Below are 17,863 nucleotides of genomic sequence, written 5' to 3'. Positions count from 1 at the left end.
GAAGTAAGTGCTGTCTTCTTAATGTCATCTCTTCATTACCATACTGGCTTCTGGGTAAGAACGGTGAAATGGGAAATCAGATTTTAAAAACATTTTTTTTCAAAACAAGCCCCCATGAAGACAGGGAGGGTGTAATAAGACCAAAAGGCTGCCGGCTGAAACTTGTTATCTCCAGACCTGCAGTCCAATAATGACGTGCCATTGAATCGTGTCTCGTTTTGAAGGACGACACCTTTTTATTGATTCATCATCAGCAACACTCTGATATGAGCAAAAGTTACTCTATGCAGGTTTTTGCTTAACCATTTTTTGCCGATTGTATGATAATCAGTTAAATGGGTTGTTTAAGTGTTTAGATATATTTAAAAACTGGACACTTGAGTCATAATTGTGCTTGCTTGGAGACCCTTGGTTTAATAAACAATATTTCATTTCCCAGATGGACAGAAATTAACAACTGTTCAGGCAGGTCAGGGCCATATTATGCAACCACTATTATTTTTTTTACTCTTGCCTCTGCAGTCCAAAAACCTTTGGCTGCAGTCCCTGTTCATTTTAATATTCCCCATCCTTTTATCATTGTAATGCTGCACAAATTTCCTTTTAATTACAACTTTTAGTCCTGTATTAGAATCGGGGTACCAAAAAGACTTTTTCACAAAAGACAGCTTTTATCCCCCATCAATTAAAATGCAATTACAAATTTGGTATTTGTTATCCTGGAAACTCATGCAAAGCATTACGCTTGTGACCTTGCGTTTACAAAACAGGCTTGCACACAGCAATAATGTGCCAGTCAGTGCACCAGTCATTTCCTTATATTGAGTTCTATGGCACCAGACCTAGCTGAGAATACTGCCTTGTACGGTGCAGAACATCCTCTACTCTTCCATCTCATTAACACAACAGGGAAAGTCCTGTTTCTACAATAGCTGATGGCCCGAGGGCAACTAACAGCTCATTGCTGTAAATTATCAGGCCTTAACAACCATTCTAGCACAAATCCAGCATCTGCAGGGCTCTGTGGGGGCTAGAATAGACCTAGTGAGACGGATTGCCGTGAGCAGGTAGTGCTCCCGAGCTGCATAACAAATTATTTAACAGTTGTTTGTCCTGGTGAGTCAGTCTGCTCATGTGTATTCATATCTTCATAACTGAGTCCTGACTCGTGCTGTGTAGTTTTAACATCGTCTGCTCTGTTTTTATTATTGCATGTCTGAATGCTGTTATCACTTGTTGCTACACTATGTACCCCACTTTTCAATCCTGGAAAAATGCTTGTGTATGCTGGCAAAATGAACGATCCAATTTCCTTCTCTGCTAAGGCTTAACAAGATTTACAGCAGCTCAGTCACTGGTGCTGTTGTCTTCAAGATGCAACTGAGGTCAAGCATTCGTAATGAAACAGTCTATGGCAAAGCAGTATTGATCTTCATCAGGATGTGGTGAACATCCTGTCCTACAAATGTGCTCTTGTTTAGCAGCGGCTTATAAGAAGACAAAAAAATGAAGTTGACAAGAGCAATCTTGGAAATGTCACTTTTGAGAGGACAACACATTTTTAAGATATGAAAAAGCTTATTTCTAACATAATGTAAGGAAAACAAAAACCCCACAAGAGCCACTTAGATTTATTTCATGAACAATCTAAACATAAATTTTGCGAGATCCATTTCAGGTATGTCATAAATTACACCTCCCCGAGCATGCGTTTGGTGCCTGCAGATCTAAGCACAACCACAAGTAACTATGCTGAATCATATCTCATTCAATTGCACCAGCTACACTTTTTACATTTAAACAGATCCATGCAAAAATTAGTACGGAGTCTTAAAAATATAAATGCTCTCAGCTAGCAGTTTTAGAGCACGTAATTATGCACCGACTTGTGCTGATTAAAGTCCTACCAAAGCATTTTTCTAATTAGGACTTCAGTGTGAACTGAAAATTTCAAGTTGTTTCTGACTGAGATCTTTAATTCAGAGAGCAGAGAGCAGTATGTAAGTTATGCTAAACATACTGTTACAGTTCATAGTTAGCTTTTGCATTTCTTTTCATAAATTACACTTCAAATAAAACTTTATTTATATACTAATTAATTAAGACTAGATGAAGGTCAATCCAAGGTAAAAGATGGACAGTACTTAAAGTGTCTCTGCAGACCTTTTTTATTTTTACAGCCCAGTTTTTCTGTTTAACTGGAAGGAAAAGTGGAGAGTTTCAACATAATATAGTATTCAGTAAAGGTTTATACTTGTTTTTATACTTGTATTAAGTACAATTGTACCCAAAAATTGCCATTTGTTTCATTGCTTATGATGAATTGACATAAGAAATTCACCAGTGTTGGACTGTTTTCACGTGACACAAGAAGTAAGCTTCATACTTAGATGGTGAGCTGTTATTGCGTTTTCTATCTGTTTTGGCAGGTCCGGATAGTTTCTTCCAGCAAAAGCCTCTATTGCTCTGATTCAAGGGCACGGATGGTGCCAACACATATACGGAGGTTGCAGGCTGTGCATGCAGTGTTACAATGAATAACAAATTATGTAGCAGTTGAGGTCAAGCACTCGACATAGAGACACAATTCTTTTCTAGTCTCCCCAAGGAGATGTTCAAACAGTTAGATTTGTGACTTTTTTTTTTCTTGAAGTCACTTTAACTTTAGTCCACCTCCTTGTAATCACCTAATATTTCCTTCTAAACTGTTCTGCATTCAGTACCATAGCCTGAAGCGTCCTACATGTCCCAGGGCTCAGTAAGAGCTCCTCAAGCACTTTCAAGTGCTGACATGCGTTTGAACTGAAAACTCCCAGTCTGTCAGCACTTCACTCTTTCCCCACAGTCTCTTATTTCCATCCTCCGTAGCTCTGTGCACCTCTGGCTTCAGAGATGAAGTCAGCATCTTTCACATACGCTGTTTACCATAACCCTTTGGCTATACTGTACTCCATCCTGCATTCCCTGATGAGAAGCTTTGGTAGGATGGCTGCTCCCCTGGTAGACGAGCAGCACAATGTATCAGTGTTTAGAACTGTTGTCTCTCTCTGGTCCATTCCTGTCGCAAGTTTAATTTTCCTCCTCACACAGTCCTCTGAAAAACCAAACAATCAAACTTCCACATGTTGGTTGACTGTGCATTTTAAATAGTCTGTGAGTGAAGTGAGATAGACCGTTGACCTGTCATGGGTGCATTCTAATCACTCCAAGAACCCTGGGGAACAATATGTTGGTTCTCAGCATTGATGGATTGATAAAACTGCAGTAAAATGTCCTTCAAAAAACCATTCAAGTACTGTAACTGTCCATCCTAATCTGTGATTGAATGTGCGTATCGACCCACCATCTCCCGTCTGAGCTTGGATATACTCTGTAACCATGAAATTGATTAGAAGAATGAGAAAAAAATCCCAGTTAATGATTGTAGAATTGCACTTGGTCAGTGGGAGTGAGAGTAAAGGTGTTTGCATGTCTTGCACTTTAACCTCTAACAGGGCAGTGATGGTGAAGCTGGACCGAGAGGACAGCAGGGTATGTTTGGCCAGAAAGGAGATGAAGGACCAAGAGGATTCCCAGGTTTACCCGGACCCATTGGACTGCAGGTATTCCCAAAATCTGAGGAAATCTGAAACTTTTATATCTATATTTTGACTGTCTAACTCTCGTTCTCTAAACGCATGACAACCAGGTCACGTTGAACAGTGCCTCATAGGTATGTTCATTTCTTTCCCTTGTCAAAGCCATCCAGAGCAGAATGACTTCTTCCACACCCCTAAAACCGACAACATTTCATCTCTCCTTACATCATTTACATTACATCAAAACAAAGCATAATTTATTAATGCAGCCTTGACTCCTAATAGCACTTTGTATTGCTCCTGGGCAAATAATGCTTTTTCCCCTTCAAGGACTTTTCTTAGCATAGACTGTGCTAAAAAATCCATCACCATTGTGAACATTTTTGCATTTGGCATTTTGCCGCAACATTAGTGGTGGAGGAGAGACTGCCATTGGTTTTTCCACTCAGGCTACATTATTATCATGCAGTAAACCGCTCCCCTCTAGTACTCTCAGGTCTAAGTAAGAGACCAGCTGCTGTGGTATTTGACCAAGTATTTAAATCAATGTACGGTAAATCCATTTATCTTTTGCAGATGTTTTTTTAATGGGCATATTACAGTAAAGATAAAATATTTGGTCCTTAGAAGATTCAGAAAAAAAGGACAGCAATTTGCTTTCAATGAGAATGTCAGGGGTGTTGTAGGACTTAGACCAGGGGGTTAAACATAAGGCCCGGGGACAGATGCAGCCCAGCAAACACACCGGTCCAGCTAATTGGACAGTATGGATGTTTTTTGCAGTGGGTTCATAGAGAAAAAAAGACAATTTTCACTTATTGACTGTAAACTTTATATTTTATAATTATGGGACACAGTGAACAATGAACTACCAGAACTTTTATTATGTAGTGTCACTGGTCTGGCCCGCTTAAGATGAAAGTAGCCAAAATGTGGCTCACAATGTAAAATGAGTTTGAATTGACACACTTCTTGTTTTGCATATATAACAAGTGACCTTACAAATTACTGGTGTGTCTGAAAATTGCTTTATAAAACTGGACTGGCATATTAAATATACTTATACATGACAGTAATATTTTAGGGCTTTTGTCAATAAGTAACCTTCATTTTTGGTTCCACCTCCATGCACGTTTACCTATGTCTACTTCTATTTTAAATTTAAAGCACAACCAACAAATAGCACCATTATTTGGTTTGATATGATCAGAAGTGATTAATGTTAGCTCAATTTATTTGGATATTGCACATGTGGATAGTTTAGTTTAGGCTAATTTGGTTTATTCAGAAGGTTAGCATTAAGGTTACCTTATCTTCTTAGTGGAAAACTTCAAGGGAACCATCAAGCTAGTTATAACTAAACATCGCGAGAAAAACATAACAAACCTGATCATTTTGAAGGCATTCGTCTCCAAGCATGCACTTCTTATTTATTAAATTACCAACAGCAAGTCTCACAAATAGCACCACGGTTATAAGCCCTTATAGCAAAATAGCAGGTAAAAATATCAGCATGTCACCTATAAAACATCATACAAATATGAAATAGTATAGTAATCAAGGATATAGTAATCCTTCACTATTGGTTGTTGTGCATTAAATTCTTTTTTTTTAAAAAACTTGTTCTTGTTAGTGTTGTAGCTGTAGATGAAGCCAAAGCTGTTTGTCGCTGAGGCAAAAGAGCCCTAATTACATTTGACCATAACAAGTAAACTTAAAAGTGAAGAAGTTTTTCCCATACATAACTGAGAGTTTGTAAGATCAAGAGTGTTCATGTTACTGTTGCACTGCTCTATTCAGTCCTCCCTTACTCAGAACTCCACAGAGTCAAAGGAAGAGCGAAGGGGTCAAGCGTTCGCTCATTTAACCCAGTGAACCGAAGTTTTGGGAACTTGCTTTGGTGGCAAAGAATAAAGAAACGGCACACTTTAGAATATCTCAAAGTCAATTATCCAAGGACTCACCGAGGATGAAATTAGAGCAAAACCCTGCTGGTCAATAGGGCCAGATAACGTTGTTATTAAGTGCAATTGGCTTTTAATTGGGCATAATGCACTCGATCTCAACTCTTTTAATTATGTTTGGCTAAGCTGCCCTTCAATAGATGGCAGCAGCTGCTGCGAGCTCAGCTCTTCAATGCAATTATCTGTAGCATTAATGATTTTTGACTATGGGGAATGAATGGCTCCAGTCTGAAAGCCCTCCATCATTTGGGGCCATGTTTGCCGTGGAATATTGGAGTCCTCACTGAGCGCAAGAAATCTTCAGATTAAGAGGTTAAGATGGGAACATAGAGGAGAGTAAATATCAGATTTGATTATACCAGAGTGTGCTCATAGCTCAGGGCTAGTGTGGAAAATAAAAGGAAATGGCAGTCATAAGTAAATATTTATTGATTACATGTGTTTGAATGATGCTTGTTAATTCAATCCGGGCACCTATTTTGATATCAGTTCGAATATACAGTTTAGAAACAAGCCTGAAAGTCCGATATTGATCGACGCCTGTCACTTCAAAGCATTAGACATGGAATTGTTTGATGCTTGATTTATTTTCCCATTAGTACAACTCTTGTGCTTTATTACCATGTCTAAATCCCAGTCACGCTCTGTAATAAATAAGCCTTTCCTGTCATTACAAAGGTACAGTAAATCAACAAAATGGACTGAAACTACACGTATGTTTTTGCAGTGATCGATATGCATGTCATTTTCATTTTAGAGTAACTTATCATTACCGCTGCTTTCCACCCACCTTATGATTATGCATGCTCCATCACCGGAGTTAAACCAACACAACACATAATATCCATAATTATGCCAATACACAATAAGCTACAACAGCAAGTGAGAGCTTCTTCATTTCTGTTAAAGATCCTCCTTCCCAAGGTGTATTCATACTGTTTCAGTCAAGCATGATTGAATCCCAGAGCTGGATAATACGCATCGCCTCGGCTGTCCCCTTTGTTTCCACTTTCCTGTGGACGTAGATGGATGGCGTTTCCACCCTGCAATTTACACAGGCTGATTATACCCAAGCCTCCAATACCCTTTAATTACAATAGGTGTCCTTTTTGACTAATTGTGTGTTTACTCGCTGGGGTTCTGCTTGTATTAATGCATTCTCCATTGCGTTGCACACTACAACCCCACTATTCAATACACATCATCTGAAAGTACCTGTTAATGAGCAGCAAAATTGTATGTGTCTTTACGTTAGTGGATTTTCGAATGTGCAGTTTTGTCTCGAGTGCTGCCTCGCATGACCTTTTCTCTGAGTTTTGAAAAATTTGTCTGCTTTCCAGGGTTTGCCCGGCCCTCCTGGTGAGAAGGGAGAGAATGGAGACGTCGGACCAATGGTGAGTGCAGCTCTCTTTCGTATTGTTTTCACGAATAAGCCAGTGAAGTGAGAAATTGTGCTGATTGTTTAGAAGTTCTGGCTTGGAGCTGAGTCTGGCGGCTCCACCAGCTGCATAGCATATGTAAAAGAACCGAACATAAGCATTCCAAATATTTAAATTTGCGTGTGGTCTGTTTCTGTGCACTGTGTTTTGCATCGTGTTTTATCATGTATTATTTGTTCACTCTTTTAAGAGTCAGAACAAACAAGCTTTTGCATGAAGGGCTGTTTTAATCTCACACCAGCACTTACACACGATAAACACAGATGCAGAGCAGCTTAGTTTTTTCTCTCCCTGTCTGTGTCTGACACTGACAAGGCACAATAAAAAATGTGGTAAACTACAACAGTGGGTCTGACATGTCTGTTGATGTTGTTGCTACTGCATCTGCAAGTAAGACAGCAGCTATGACAATGCTATTATTAAAGTTACATCCTATAAAAGAAGAAAACAATGTGTTAGAGTGAAGAAGTGATCGCTGAAGGGGGCCGTTTATCCTTATTTTGAACTCCATATTTTTTATGTTAATTCTCCGAGAGTAGCTTTTACCTCAGTGCTGCCTCTCACTTCATACTCTTTTTGAAACAACGCGTTTTAATGCCCTTCTCTTGGGACACTCTTTCTTTCTTCTGATTGGTTGCCTCTCACCAACAAAAGGTTTGAACAGCAGTCGTATGCCCCAAGTTTACCTAATAAAGGACATACGCTCTCTCCTCGCCTTTTGACAGGGTCCACCTGGTCCTCCTGGCCCCAGAGGTCCTCAGGGTTCCGGTGGAGCCAGTGTAAGTTGATATTTGTTTTCTTTGTCCTCCATTAGGCTTCAGTTACAGTTAGCTTTTTTAAAAATTACAGCTTGTTAAACAATTTCTTTTCATAAGATTCTTGTACTCACTGCTGTCTCTGTGATTTATCTGCAGGGTGCACAAGGTCCTCCTGGGAGTATTGGTACAATGGGAGGTGTGGGTGAAAAGGTAAGAACCAAATATTGCTCATATCTTTTTCAGCTCCTAGAAATAAAATTCTATCTTTTTCTTTGGTAAGTTTTGCCTGAAATTATGTTCGTTATATTTGCCGTTTCTCTTTCCACTTCTCAAGGACACTGCTATTAAAACACAAACTGAAAAAACACTGAGTTGTCAGTTGATACGCTAATTAGCTGATAAAGCTGGACTGTTTGATGTCAGTGTGATAATAAACTTTTCACAAACTTATTCACATATCACTGTGACATCACAGGGAGAAACCGGCGAGGCTGGCAACCCAGGACCACCTGGGGAGCCTGGTATCGGAGTAAGTGCTCTTTCTTGTTTCAATCTAGACAGCGTTTTTAACATCAAAGCCATGAGAACTGACTACTTATACACATCTAAACAGAGATTGCCACACAGTCTAGCACTCTGCGTTCTTGTGCAACTGGGACTGTTTTAACAATCAACCTATAAATATTGCTTAGCACAGCTAATTAAGTTGTGTAATTAGATGACACTTCAGCTGTCAGCTGTTCTACGGTCCCTCTAAGTATTTTTTACCTCTGATTAATCTAGTTCAATGTGTAGATATGCTAGCAACCTGAGGGCTTTTAAGCAGATAATTAGCTCAGCCGTATTTGCTACGCTCCACCCTTGATTGTGTCATTCATCTACCATCACATGCTAGGCTGCAATAAGGGTAAAATTCTGAATATCTTATGTTCTGTGACAAAAGTATGACATTTGTTGATTACATTTTTATGGCGATTTCATTTACATAATATGCATAAAATGTGTTCTATGATGCAGCACCTTGTGTTCGCCCGCAAACAAGGTCTCAGCTTTCCTTTCTTACGGTATAAAAAAGGAAAAGTTTTCACAGTAGTCATCCCGAACATCTTAGATCAGAGCTTTGCCATCAATCCAGACTAAGCCACTGCTTCTGTAAAGCAAGGGACACCTCACCTTGAGTCTGTCAGGATGTATTGACGTATCCGGTTGCTGCCTCGCTTCTGTGTACAGTGACAGATAGACTCCAGCGCTGCACGTCACAATGAGGTCAACTTTAAAGATGCCATGCTGGCATTTTCTCCAGCATTGCTCAGCTCTAGTGGACCAGTTAATGATTCTGGGCTTGTAATTATGCTTCAACTGCTGCTCTGAGTCATAGCCAATGCTTAAAGATTGCTATTACTACAGTCAGACACTATGCTGGACTAATTTGCTTTATCATCTGCTGGATAAAATAGAAATTTTCATTTGAAATAGATGCTCAAAGTTCAGTCAGTTGGGCTTTTTTTCAGTTTTCTCCTCTTCTGGGCAGTTTTGTGAAAGTTTTGATGGTAGTTGGAGTGACAGCTTTAATAACATGTTTGACTTGTTCCATATTTAGTATCCTATTGTCAAAGTAGTATGGATGGCTCTTATGTGGTCTTCATGGTGACAAGACATTGATTTATATTTCCTTAGGGCCCGAAAGGAGAGACGGGTGAGAAGGGAGAAACTGGGCCCCCAGGAGCTGCTGGACCCGCCGGTGCACGTGGACCCCCTGGAGATGATGGTCCCAAGGGTAACCCTGTATGTCAGCTGCACAAAAACACATACACGCATCCATGACTGATGCACTATTAGAGCTGCCAGCGACAGCGTCATTGTGTCATATTTCTCAGTCGAGCTTTCTTCTGCCACAGCTGTTGTTGACACAATGTCAAATATGTGAAGCAAGCTCACTTTTTTCAATGCCTCGATGTGTCTGCAGGGTCCTGTCGGCTTCCCAGGAGACCCTGGCCCCCCTGGTGAGCCTGGTGCTGCTGTAAGTGCTGCATTTATCCCTCAATCAGTGGCTTCATGTTTGCAGTATCACAGAATTTGATGTATATGCATCATAATAATTATGGCTATGAGTTAGTGGATTTTAATGATTGTCAGTTAACTCGAAAACAAAGAAAATATGATCAGTTTTTCAGTATTATAACTTTACCTTTTCTTTTTATCTGTGAAAATTCTTTTTGATATTATAATATTGTGTCTCAGGACTATAATTGATTAATGGTGTTTTGTCTGCCTCATTTGTGTATTTTGTTTAGGGTCTGGATGGTTTGCCTGGAGACAGAGGAGATGATGGAGAGGCTGGGCAGCCAGTAAGTCCAACATTATCATATTACTGTAAATGTGAGAGAACGGAGCAGGATTTACTCTTTCATTAGTTAGTCGCAGTCTTTCTTAGAGTTTAACATTAAAAATAACAGTAATGGAAAAATGAAGATAAAATTTCTAATAGTGTCTATTACAAACAATTTCAATTTACTTCTGCTGTAATATATACAGTTTACAATGAGGAAGCTCTAGTAATAACACAGTGAAGTGAGTGTAAAAGAGACCAAAAAACTGTTTCATATCCATCCTTTAAAACTGGGTATCTCGTTTTACAGATGTAGAGATATCTCATTATGTAACATCACCCTCCATTTTTATGAAGTGGAGTTAAGTGTTCTGTCTATTCTACTTTAGGGCCCTCCAGGTCCATCTGGTGAAGCTGGAGTACCAGGACCTCCTGGCAAAAGGGTGAGTACATTTCAAAAATGATGCATGCGATGATACTTTGATTCGAGGCACAGCATTCTTAACATGCTTAGTGCTACTTTACTATCCACGGCACGGTGATACATATTTATGATCACATACTCGGGTCTTTAATTGATCCATGGTTTCACAGGAAATTTGTTCCGTTAGTTAAATCCTAGAGTAACCAGTAATTTCCATGAGCAGTCATACTGCAGGACAGTATTGGCGTATTGTGAATTTGACTGGCAGCAAGAGTGAAAGAGTAGGACTGCTGCTGCTGCTAATGTCAGTAAATGAACTTGTCACTATAATTTCAGGCACTCTGCACCCTTTCATTCACACCAGAATTCAGCTGAGATTATTTCATTTCACTTGGGCTGCTTTTTTTATGATGCCTTTCAATTACGGTAATAATGTTTTACAATTATCAATAAAGCATGTTGTTAATGTACCATATTAAAAGCTGCCACAGTGTGACAAGAGAGAAGGACACTTTCATATTTCAAGTTCTTTGGGGTTTTTTGTTTGGTTTTTTGCCAGCAGTGTGGTGCCAGTGAATATGCCCAATCAAGCACCGATTCCACACATTTCCAATTCAATTTTATTTATAAAGCACCAAATCACAAGGTACTTTATATTGTAAGGTACAGACCCTATAATGATACAGAAAAAACGCCAAAACTCATATGATAGAGGATTTGGCATAAAAATATTGTGGCACCACAAAATTGACTCCCTCAAAGCTGTAACAACTGACCTCAGTGCCTACGAGATGGGCTGTAGGACAAAATATACCAATGATTAGGAGATAGCACTTGCTTTTATGGAAATTTCCAGAGTGTTTCATAGTAATGTTACATAATATTTGTTAGGTGGTTCTGAAAAAGGCACCAAGTCAGGACTAATTGAATGCCAGCATCACCACTGGCACAGATTAGTGGCAGAAAAAAGTATATTTATATCTACAGCTAAGGACCTCGAGGAATAACTTTTGCTTTAAAATGAGCAGTCTGATATTGTCACAGGGGAGAAACATATCTCAGTGCCATTTTTCTGTACTCTTTTTTTTGAGCAGTATTTTGACTGCAGGAATTGTGATTAAAAAGCTCTGATATGGCTTAAACACATTCATTTCTCAGTCCTATCAGCAACAAAGGGCTTGTGTGGAGATATTGTACAGCCCTGTGGGTTCTTGGACAGAAAAGTGATCACTGGATAGATATTGCAGCATTATCTGAGATTGAGGGTTCCAAAAACTATATCTACCTGTGGTGGTGGTGCTTTACTGCTAGAAATGTTATTCGTTAGGCATCAGGCGCAGTAGTTTGGATGTTTTAGATGCGATTCTGTGTCTTGGGATAAAATGGATGCGCGTGCATTTTAAAAACGTTGGCCTGGTAAACATTTTTTATCCAGAGAATTTGTATTCAAAGGGGTAGTTTGGTGGTGGCAGAGGCTGGAGAACAAATTAGACCCCAGTTGCATGTCCATATTAATAGACTTAGCGATATGATTTTTCATCCTTCTCCAAGGTAATTCTGCGTTAGTTTCTTGCCCAATATCTCCTCGAAATTGACTCAGGTTCGGTGCTCAATGATGCATGTGGCTGCTTGCCTACATTAGCACACATACGCACGGGTGCACACACACACATGGCCGCATCCACACAGTCAGACACACATTCACTAATGCACATATGCAGTTGCCAGTGCTTGTAACCTACATTGAGGACTGGTGGCTTTTGTTTGGTCTATTTGATTATGGGTTGTAATGGCAAATGTCAGCCCACTTACAAGGTTTTGACCAGAGGCTGTTTGGTGAAAATGCTGATGCATTTTTATCTCAGTATGTTTGGAATGTAGGACAATTTTCTTGCAATGATGTTGCCTGGTACTGCGTAACTCAAGGTCAGAGCATGCTTCAGATAAATAATTAGTATGTATATGAAACTGCTGTGTGTTTTGCAAATGTTGGATCATTTTACTTTTAGGGACAAAGTCAGTTGGTGTGTGCTTTTTAGCAGGTTTTACAATGATTTGTTTTCCAAGTATGTGCTTACAAAATCCTCATATTGTTTAAACTTTGTTTTTCCCAGGGACCCGCTGGACCAGCAGGTCAGGCAGGCAGACAAGGAGAAAAGGGATCTAAGGTAAGTTAGAGAAAGTAGGATTTTGTAAATTATAATCGTGTTTTGAACGGTGTTAATATATACTGTTTAATTTTTTTAAAAGTTTGGGTAATTATAACTATATTACAGCATTTAACCTAACTTATGAATATAATAAACGTGTTGATCCTATGAAGTATGAAAGCTATTTCTCTTACTGATGAACAAAGATTTGTCATCTTAATCTTCACCTTCAGCTTATATAGTGATTTTCAACTTTTTTGAGTACAGTAATTTGATTATGTTAATATGTCAAAATGTTAGCATGATTTCAGTTGATTTCACTAAAAAAGGCTAAAAAAAATCCATTGTTCACGACCACATGGCAGATAGACAAATCTACTGAATAGCTACTGAACATAGTGGACCATTTAAAGAGTAAGATATTTCAGTCAGAATTTGGCAGAGACCAAAAACAGCCAAGGGATTTGCTAGTAAAAAAAGGACTCCACATGAGTAATAAGGCTGCTCCAAAACTGCTGGATGTGTCATAAGCAACTGTGAGCCAACAAGATTGTCACAACTCCTTAATGTCTTTCTTTGCATGTTGAAATAAAATGCCAAATTTTTAAAATATTTGCAAAAATGTTTTCCAGCAAAAAGAAATGTCTAGAAATTCTGGAAAGAACAAGCTACATCCATTCAAAGCTTTTGCTCTAACATTTTCTTCAGCTGAATTGCACACAAATAGACAAATTAATAGCAACAACTTATTTCTGAGACTGTCAACAGATTTGATTGTTTTGTTAAAGTACACAATTTTCTGCACAATCAAAGATAATGATTGAAAGAGTTTAAAAATCATTGAAAGTTTTAAATTGTGTTGGGGTTTTTTTGTACACAAATCACACGGTTTAAAGAATTGCACAAACAGAAAACATGACAAATATCACTTCTTTTGTATTTTTGTCAGTCTCCATCTCTGACTTATTTTCAACACACGCACACACTCACAGACGGACATATGGACAAAGTGCACATTCTATCCACACTGAGGTAAAGGATTACACTTGATTTGACGGAGACAAGCCAAAGCCTGCGTGGTGATCCTTGAGTGTCAAATCCAGGCCTAATTAGTTGTCAGAACAATCTAATCCGCTCCTCCTATCATCCTAGTCAATATGACATCTCTGGAACTTCAATACATAAAAACCTGTCGTTCCTGCTCAGAGACAGCAGATGTGACCTGGTAACATTTGGTCTGTTTTGACGTCGCAAATCCTCAAATCCCTCCACTCTAAGCTTTTGCAGCAGAGAACATTCAGAATATCGAAATGTATGACTTTGAGATACAGGATTAGTTTAATTATCAAGTTGGACAGAGGTCATATAGTGTTGGTACCACAGGATTTTGCCTGTTAGAGCAGGGCGATATGACCAAAAATATTTATCACAATATACTTTTGAAAAGTTGCGATAACGATATAACTGACGATATAATTGACACTAGACAAAATACTTTACAACTTCTCAACTTTATTAGTGCAAAAAAACAAAACATCAATGTATTTTCACTTTAACAAGCAGCTTTTTTAAGTGCATTAAAGTTATATAAAAAATTAACAGTGCAAATGCAAATTCCTTGTTGACAGTTTAACGAAAAGGCATTTCCAGTGGAAATTGGCCGACATATCCTCAGCATAACCATGTATAAAATCCACAAAACTTAAAAAGAGGTTATACACACAATACGGTAATATTATGTTGAAGCACAGTACGTATCACTCCGCGAGGCACCTGTCTACCATAGCCGTAATGCTCCGACGATCCATCAAGCGGTGTGGCTTCGTAGCTTAGCAAAGACATACTGAAACATTTGACAGATTTTCAAGCGCCGTGTACCACATAAAATCGTTTCGAGGTCAGTAAACACAACCAGAATTCATACATAAGGCACATGGGATTATAAGGGGCACTGTCGATTTTCAGAAAAATCAAAGGATTGATTTTAAGTGTGCCGTATTTTCCAAAAAACACGGTAATAACGACGACCTGCTAGCATGCTCTACCAAAAATAGTGCTTTGTTGTGTATCTGACGGATGAAAGCTAAACCAGTTCCACACCACTGAAGTTGCAGCATTTTTACAAACCAATTCTGGTTCATCCGTTTCATTCAACGATCCGCTTTCGCCCTTCTCATTCTGCGTCGCCGCCATGCGCGTATGTAAACAAAGGCACTGCGCATGCGTGTTTTACCCATATTCTATCGCGATATTTCATTTTCCTATCGTTGCCCAACATTACACCGGTATTACCGTGAACGGTATGATATAGCCTATTGCCTGTATTGCAAAGCAAAGGTCCCTGCAAAGTTTTGACAATTGCCAGAATAAATATGTGGGTTCTTGTTTTGTTTGGATCTGCTACCCATGGCTGTATATAAGTGTGCATAATATCCAAAGACCATCTGTTTTATACATTTGATGAGAAAGTTAAATACAGTTAACATGGATTTGTTTGTTTTCTTTTTCTTTCTTTTTTTTGCCTACAGAATCAGAATCAGAATCAGAATACTTTATTGATCCCTGGGGGAAATTATTTTTTGTTACAGTGCTCCAGAAGTTTGCTTTTCAAACGGTACACTACTCGTGAATGACTTATGAAGATGATGATAAGGACTGATGTTACTTTGTTTTACAGGGAGAAGCTGGAGCAGAAGGACCTGTTGGGAAAACTGGACCTGTGGGACCCCAAGGTCCCCCTGGAAAGTCTGGTGCTGAGGGTCTTCGTGGAATCCCTGGCCCTGTTGTGAGTGGATCTTTGATAATCACATTTTCTGCACCATTATACATTTTATAAGCAAGTATTACTGGCAAATCTCCTAATAATTGTTTTATTTAATTATAAAAAATACTATTTTTTCTTATTTTCAGGGTGAGCAAGGACTCTCTGGTGCTTCCGGTCAAGATGGCCCTCCTGGTCCTATTGTAAGACATTTCCTTGCACCGCCCCCATATAATACTTTAATATCTGGAATATGAACTGCTTTCTAGTCATAATATTTATAAATCAGCCATTTTCAACAGGATTGTTATGACACAATAAAGTTTTTGGTGTGATCGTTAGTTTTGTAGCTCTGCAAAGAAGATACTGAATAGTAAACACAAATGCAGAGACCAGTGTCGGCTGTCATTGTAAGACAGTGTGAATTCATTTCACACTGACAGTTAGACTTGACAACCTGATTCTCTCTCCACAGGGACCACCTGGACTTCCTGGTATGAAAGGTGACTCTGGATACAAGGGAGAGAAGGCAAGACATTATTACGATGCTAATCTCAAATTGCTTTATTTTATATTTCTTGTGTCTGCTTATGCACCTTATCTGAAGCTCCCGAAGTAAGCAAATATCTCGGCCTGTCTCTTTGTTCACACTCCCAGTGAGAAGAAGAAAGGCTCTGATTTGTGAGGAGTCTTTCACACAGTGATTTAATGCAGTGAATGAATATGTATAAGCCCAATAATATCATCTTCGTAATGGTCATTGGTTTAATGCCAGCATGCAGTAGTCAGAAGCAGATGGTCATAACATTGCTCACCAGCAGGTGCTGAGACAGACCATCATTGTTAAATATGATGACTGCAATAAACACACTAATTATTTATATGCAGAAATAAGACAGCGTTAAGGCCATCTTGCCAGTCATTGTGAACAAACTCACATATGAATTAGCATATTTACTTTTCTTGTTGGTCGTAAATGTACAAACATTAAAATATTGCCGATATGAAAATGATGTAACATAATTAGTAAAAATATCTTCTTTTTGAATTGATTTCGTGCCCCTTTAATATATTTTGATTTGGCTTCTTCTTCTGGCTCTAGGGTCACCCAGGTCTAATTGGTCTAATTGGACCTCCTGGTGAACCTGGAGAGAAGGGAGACAGAGGTCTTCCTGGACCCCAGGGAACTGCAGGTGGCAAGGGAGAGTCTGTAAGTATCCCATAGAGTCATTATATTAGCTTATACAGTAAATGTGAAGCCTGTTAAGTTACACTGAACATCAGTTTGTTTGTGTTCTAATAATTATTCTTGTACTGCCACTTTGTTGCAAATAATCAATAATGAAAATGGGTTATCTGTCACTGCCTTTACTGCAAGACATTTTGAGTTGAATAGATACGACTTCATATCTTATTTTACACATCTATTCACTGCATGTTGATTGACATCATTTATTTTAAATTTTCAGGGCATTAATGGTCAATCGGGTCCTCTTGGCCCTCCTGGTCCTCCTGGAATTTCTGTAAGTTACAAATCTTGCCAAACAAACATGTTTTCCATCTTTGATTCAGTGTTGTTCACCTGTTAATATTGCCTTAATTCCCTTCAGGGCCCTCAAGGACAAAAGGGCGCAAAAGGATCAACTGTAAGTTGTAATCTTTCTTCTGCATTGTTTTTAAAAGAAGAGGCTTCCTTTAAATAAAATAAATCAATGATGACTTTTGTTTTCAGGGTTCAACTGGTCAGAAGGGAGACCCTGGATTGATTGGGCCACCCGGACCACCTGTGAGTTTATTGTCATTAAATTATACATTGTACATAATGCTCATTAACATTACATTACATTAACAATAAAGACTGTTACTAAACAGTTTTTCACAAACTAAAATTAGTGAGTTGCTGGTTTAGTAAATCATGGGGATTAATCAGCAAATATTTTTCTAGTCTATTAATTACTGTGGTAATTTCTAAATAAAACATGATGGCATGGTTCCGGCTCCTTAATTGTAATTATTATTGTGAATGAAGTACTTTGGTTTTGAACAGTTGCCCACAGGTCATTTCTTCACCTTGTGATTTGTGAACTTTTTAGACTTTTGTACTGTTAGACAGAAAAGTGTAGTTTACAAAAATTCCACTTGACCTTTAACCTCTGTGCTGCAGGGTCCACCTGCTGATGTCATCCAGCCCCTGCCTATCCAGCAGTCTTCCCGAAAGACCAGAAGGCAAGCTGAGATGCAGGAAGATGAGCCACTGGCAGACTACGGCGTTGATGGCGTGGAGGGAATGGAGGATGTTTTTGGATCTCTCAACAACCTCAAACAGGACATTGAGCGCATGAAGTTCCCAATGGGCACCCAAGATAACCCAGCCAGGACCTGCAATGACCTGCATCTTAGCCAGCCTGATTTCCCAGATGGTAAAATTGAGATTTTAACATTTAGTTATATATTATAAGT

General features: G+C 38.9%; 1 protein-coding gene across 1 annotated transcript in view; it reads left to right on the top strand.

The window, feature by feature from the left end:
• col11a1b (collagen, type XI, alpha 1b) overlaps positions 1-17,863 on the top strand; it is a 79,999-nt gene that overhangs the window by 58,265 nt on the left and 3,871 nt on the right. Inside the window, exons 46-63 of the mRNA XM_026148756.1 lie at positions 3,495-3,602; positions 6,883-6,936; positions 7,707-7,760; positions 7,896-7,949; positions 8,215-8,268; positions 9,417-9,524; positions 9,706-9,759; positions 10,034-10,087; positions 10,458-10,511; positions 12,607-12,660; positions 15,320-15,427; positions 15,553-15,606; positions 15,879-15,932; positions 16,506-16,613; positions 16,873-16,926; positions 17,014-17,049; positions 17,136-17,189; positions 17,568-17,823. Of these exons, the coding sequence (XP_026004541.1) occupies positions 3,495-3,602; positions 6,883-6,936; positions 7,707-7,760; positions 7,896-7,949; positions 8,215-8,268; positions 9,417-9,524; positions 9,706-9,759; positions 10,034-10,087; positions 10,458-10,511; positions 12,607-12,660; positions 15,320-15,427; positions 15,553-15,606; positions 15,879-15,932; positions 16,506-16,613; positions 16,873-16,926; positions 17,014-17,049; positions 17,136-17,189; positions 17,568-17,823 (1,372 nt within the window). The remainder of the gene's footprint in view (positions 1-3,494; positions 3,603-6,882; positions 6,937-7,706; positions 7,761-7,895; positions 7,950-8,214; positions 8,269-9,416; positions 9,525-9,705; positions 9,760-10,033; positions 10,088-10,457; positions 10,512-12,606; positions 12,661-15,319; positions 15,428-15,552; positions 15,607-15,878; positions 15,933-16,505; positions 16,614-16,872; positions 16,927-17,013; positions 17,050-17,135; positions 17,190-17,567; positions 17,824-17,863) is intronic.

Source organism: Astatotilapia calliptera, chromosome 18 (genome assembly GCF_900246225.1).
Source record: "Astatotilapia calliptera chromosome 18, fAstCal1.2, whole genome shotgun sequence".
Lineage (NCBI taxonomy): Eukaryota > Metazoa > Chordata > Actinopteri > Cichliformes > Cichlidae > Astatotilapia > Astatotilapia calliptera.
The sequence above is the reverse complement of the archived record's forward strand: the minus strand, read 5'-3'. Positions and strand labels throughout refer to the sequence as shown.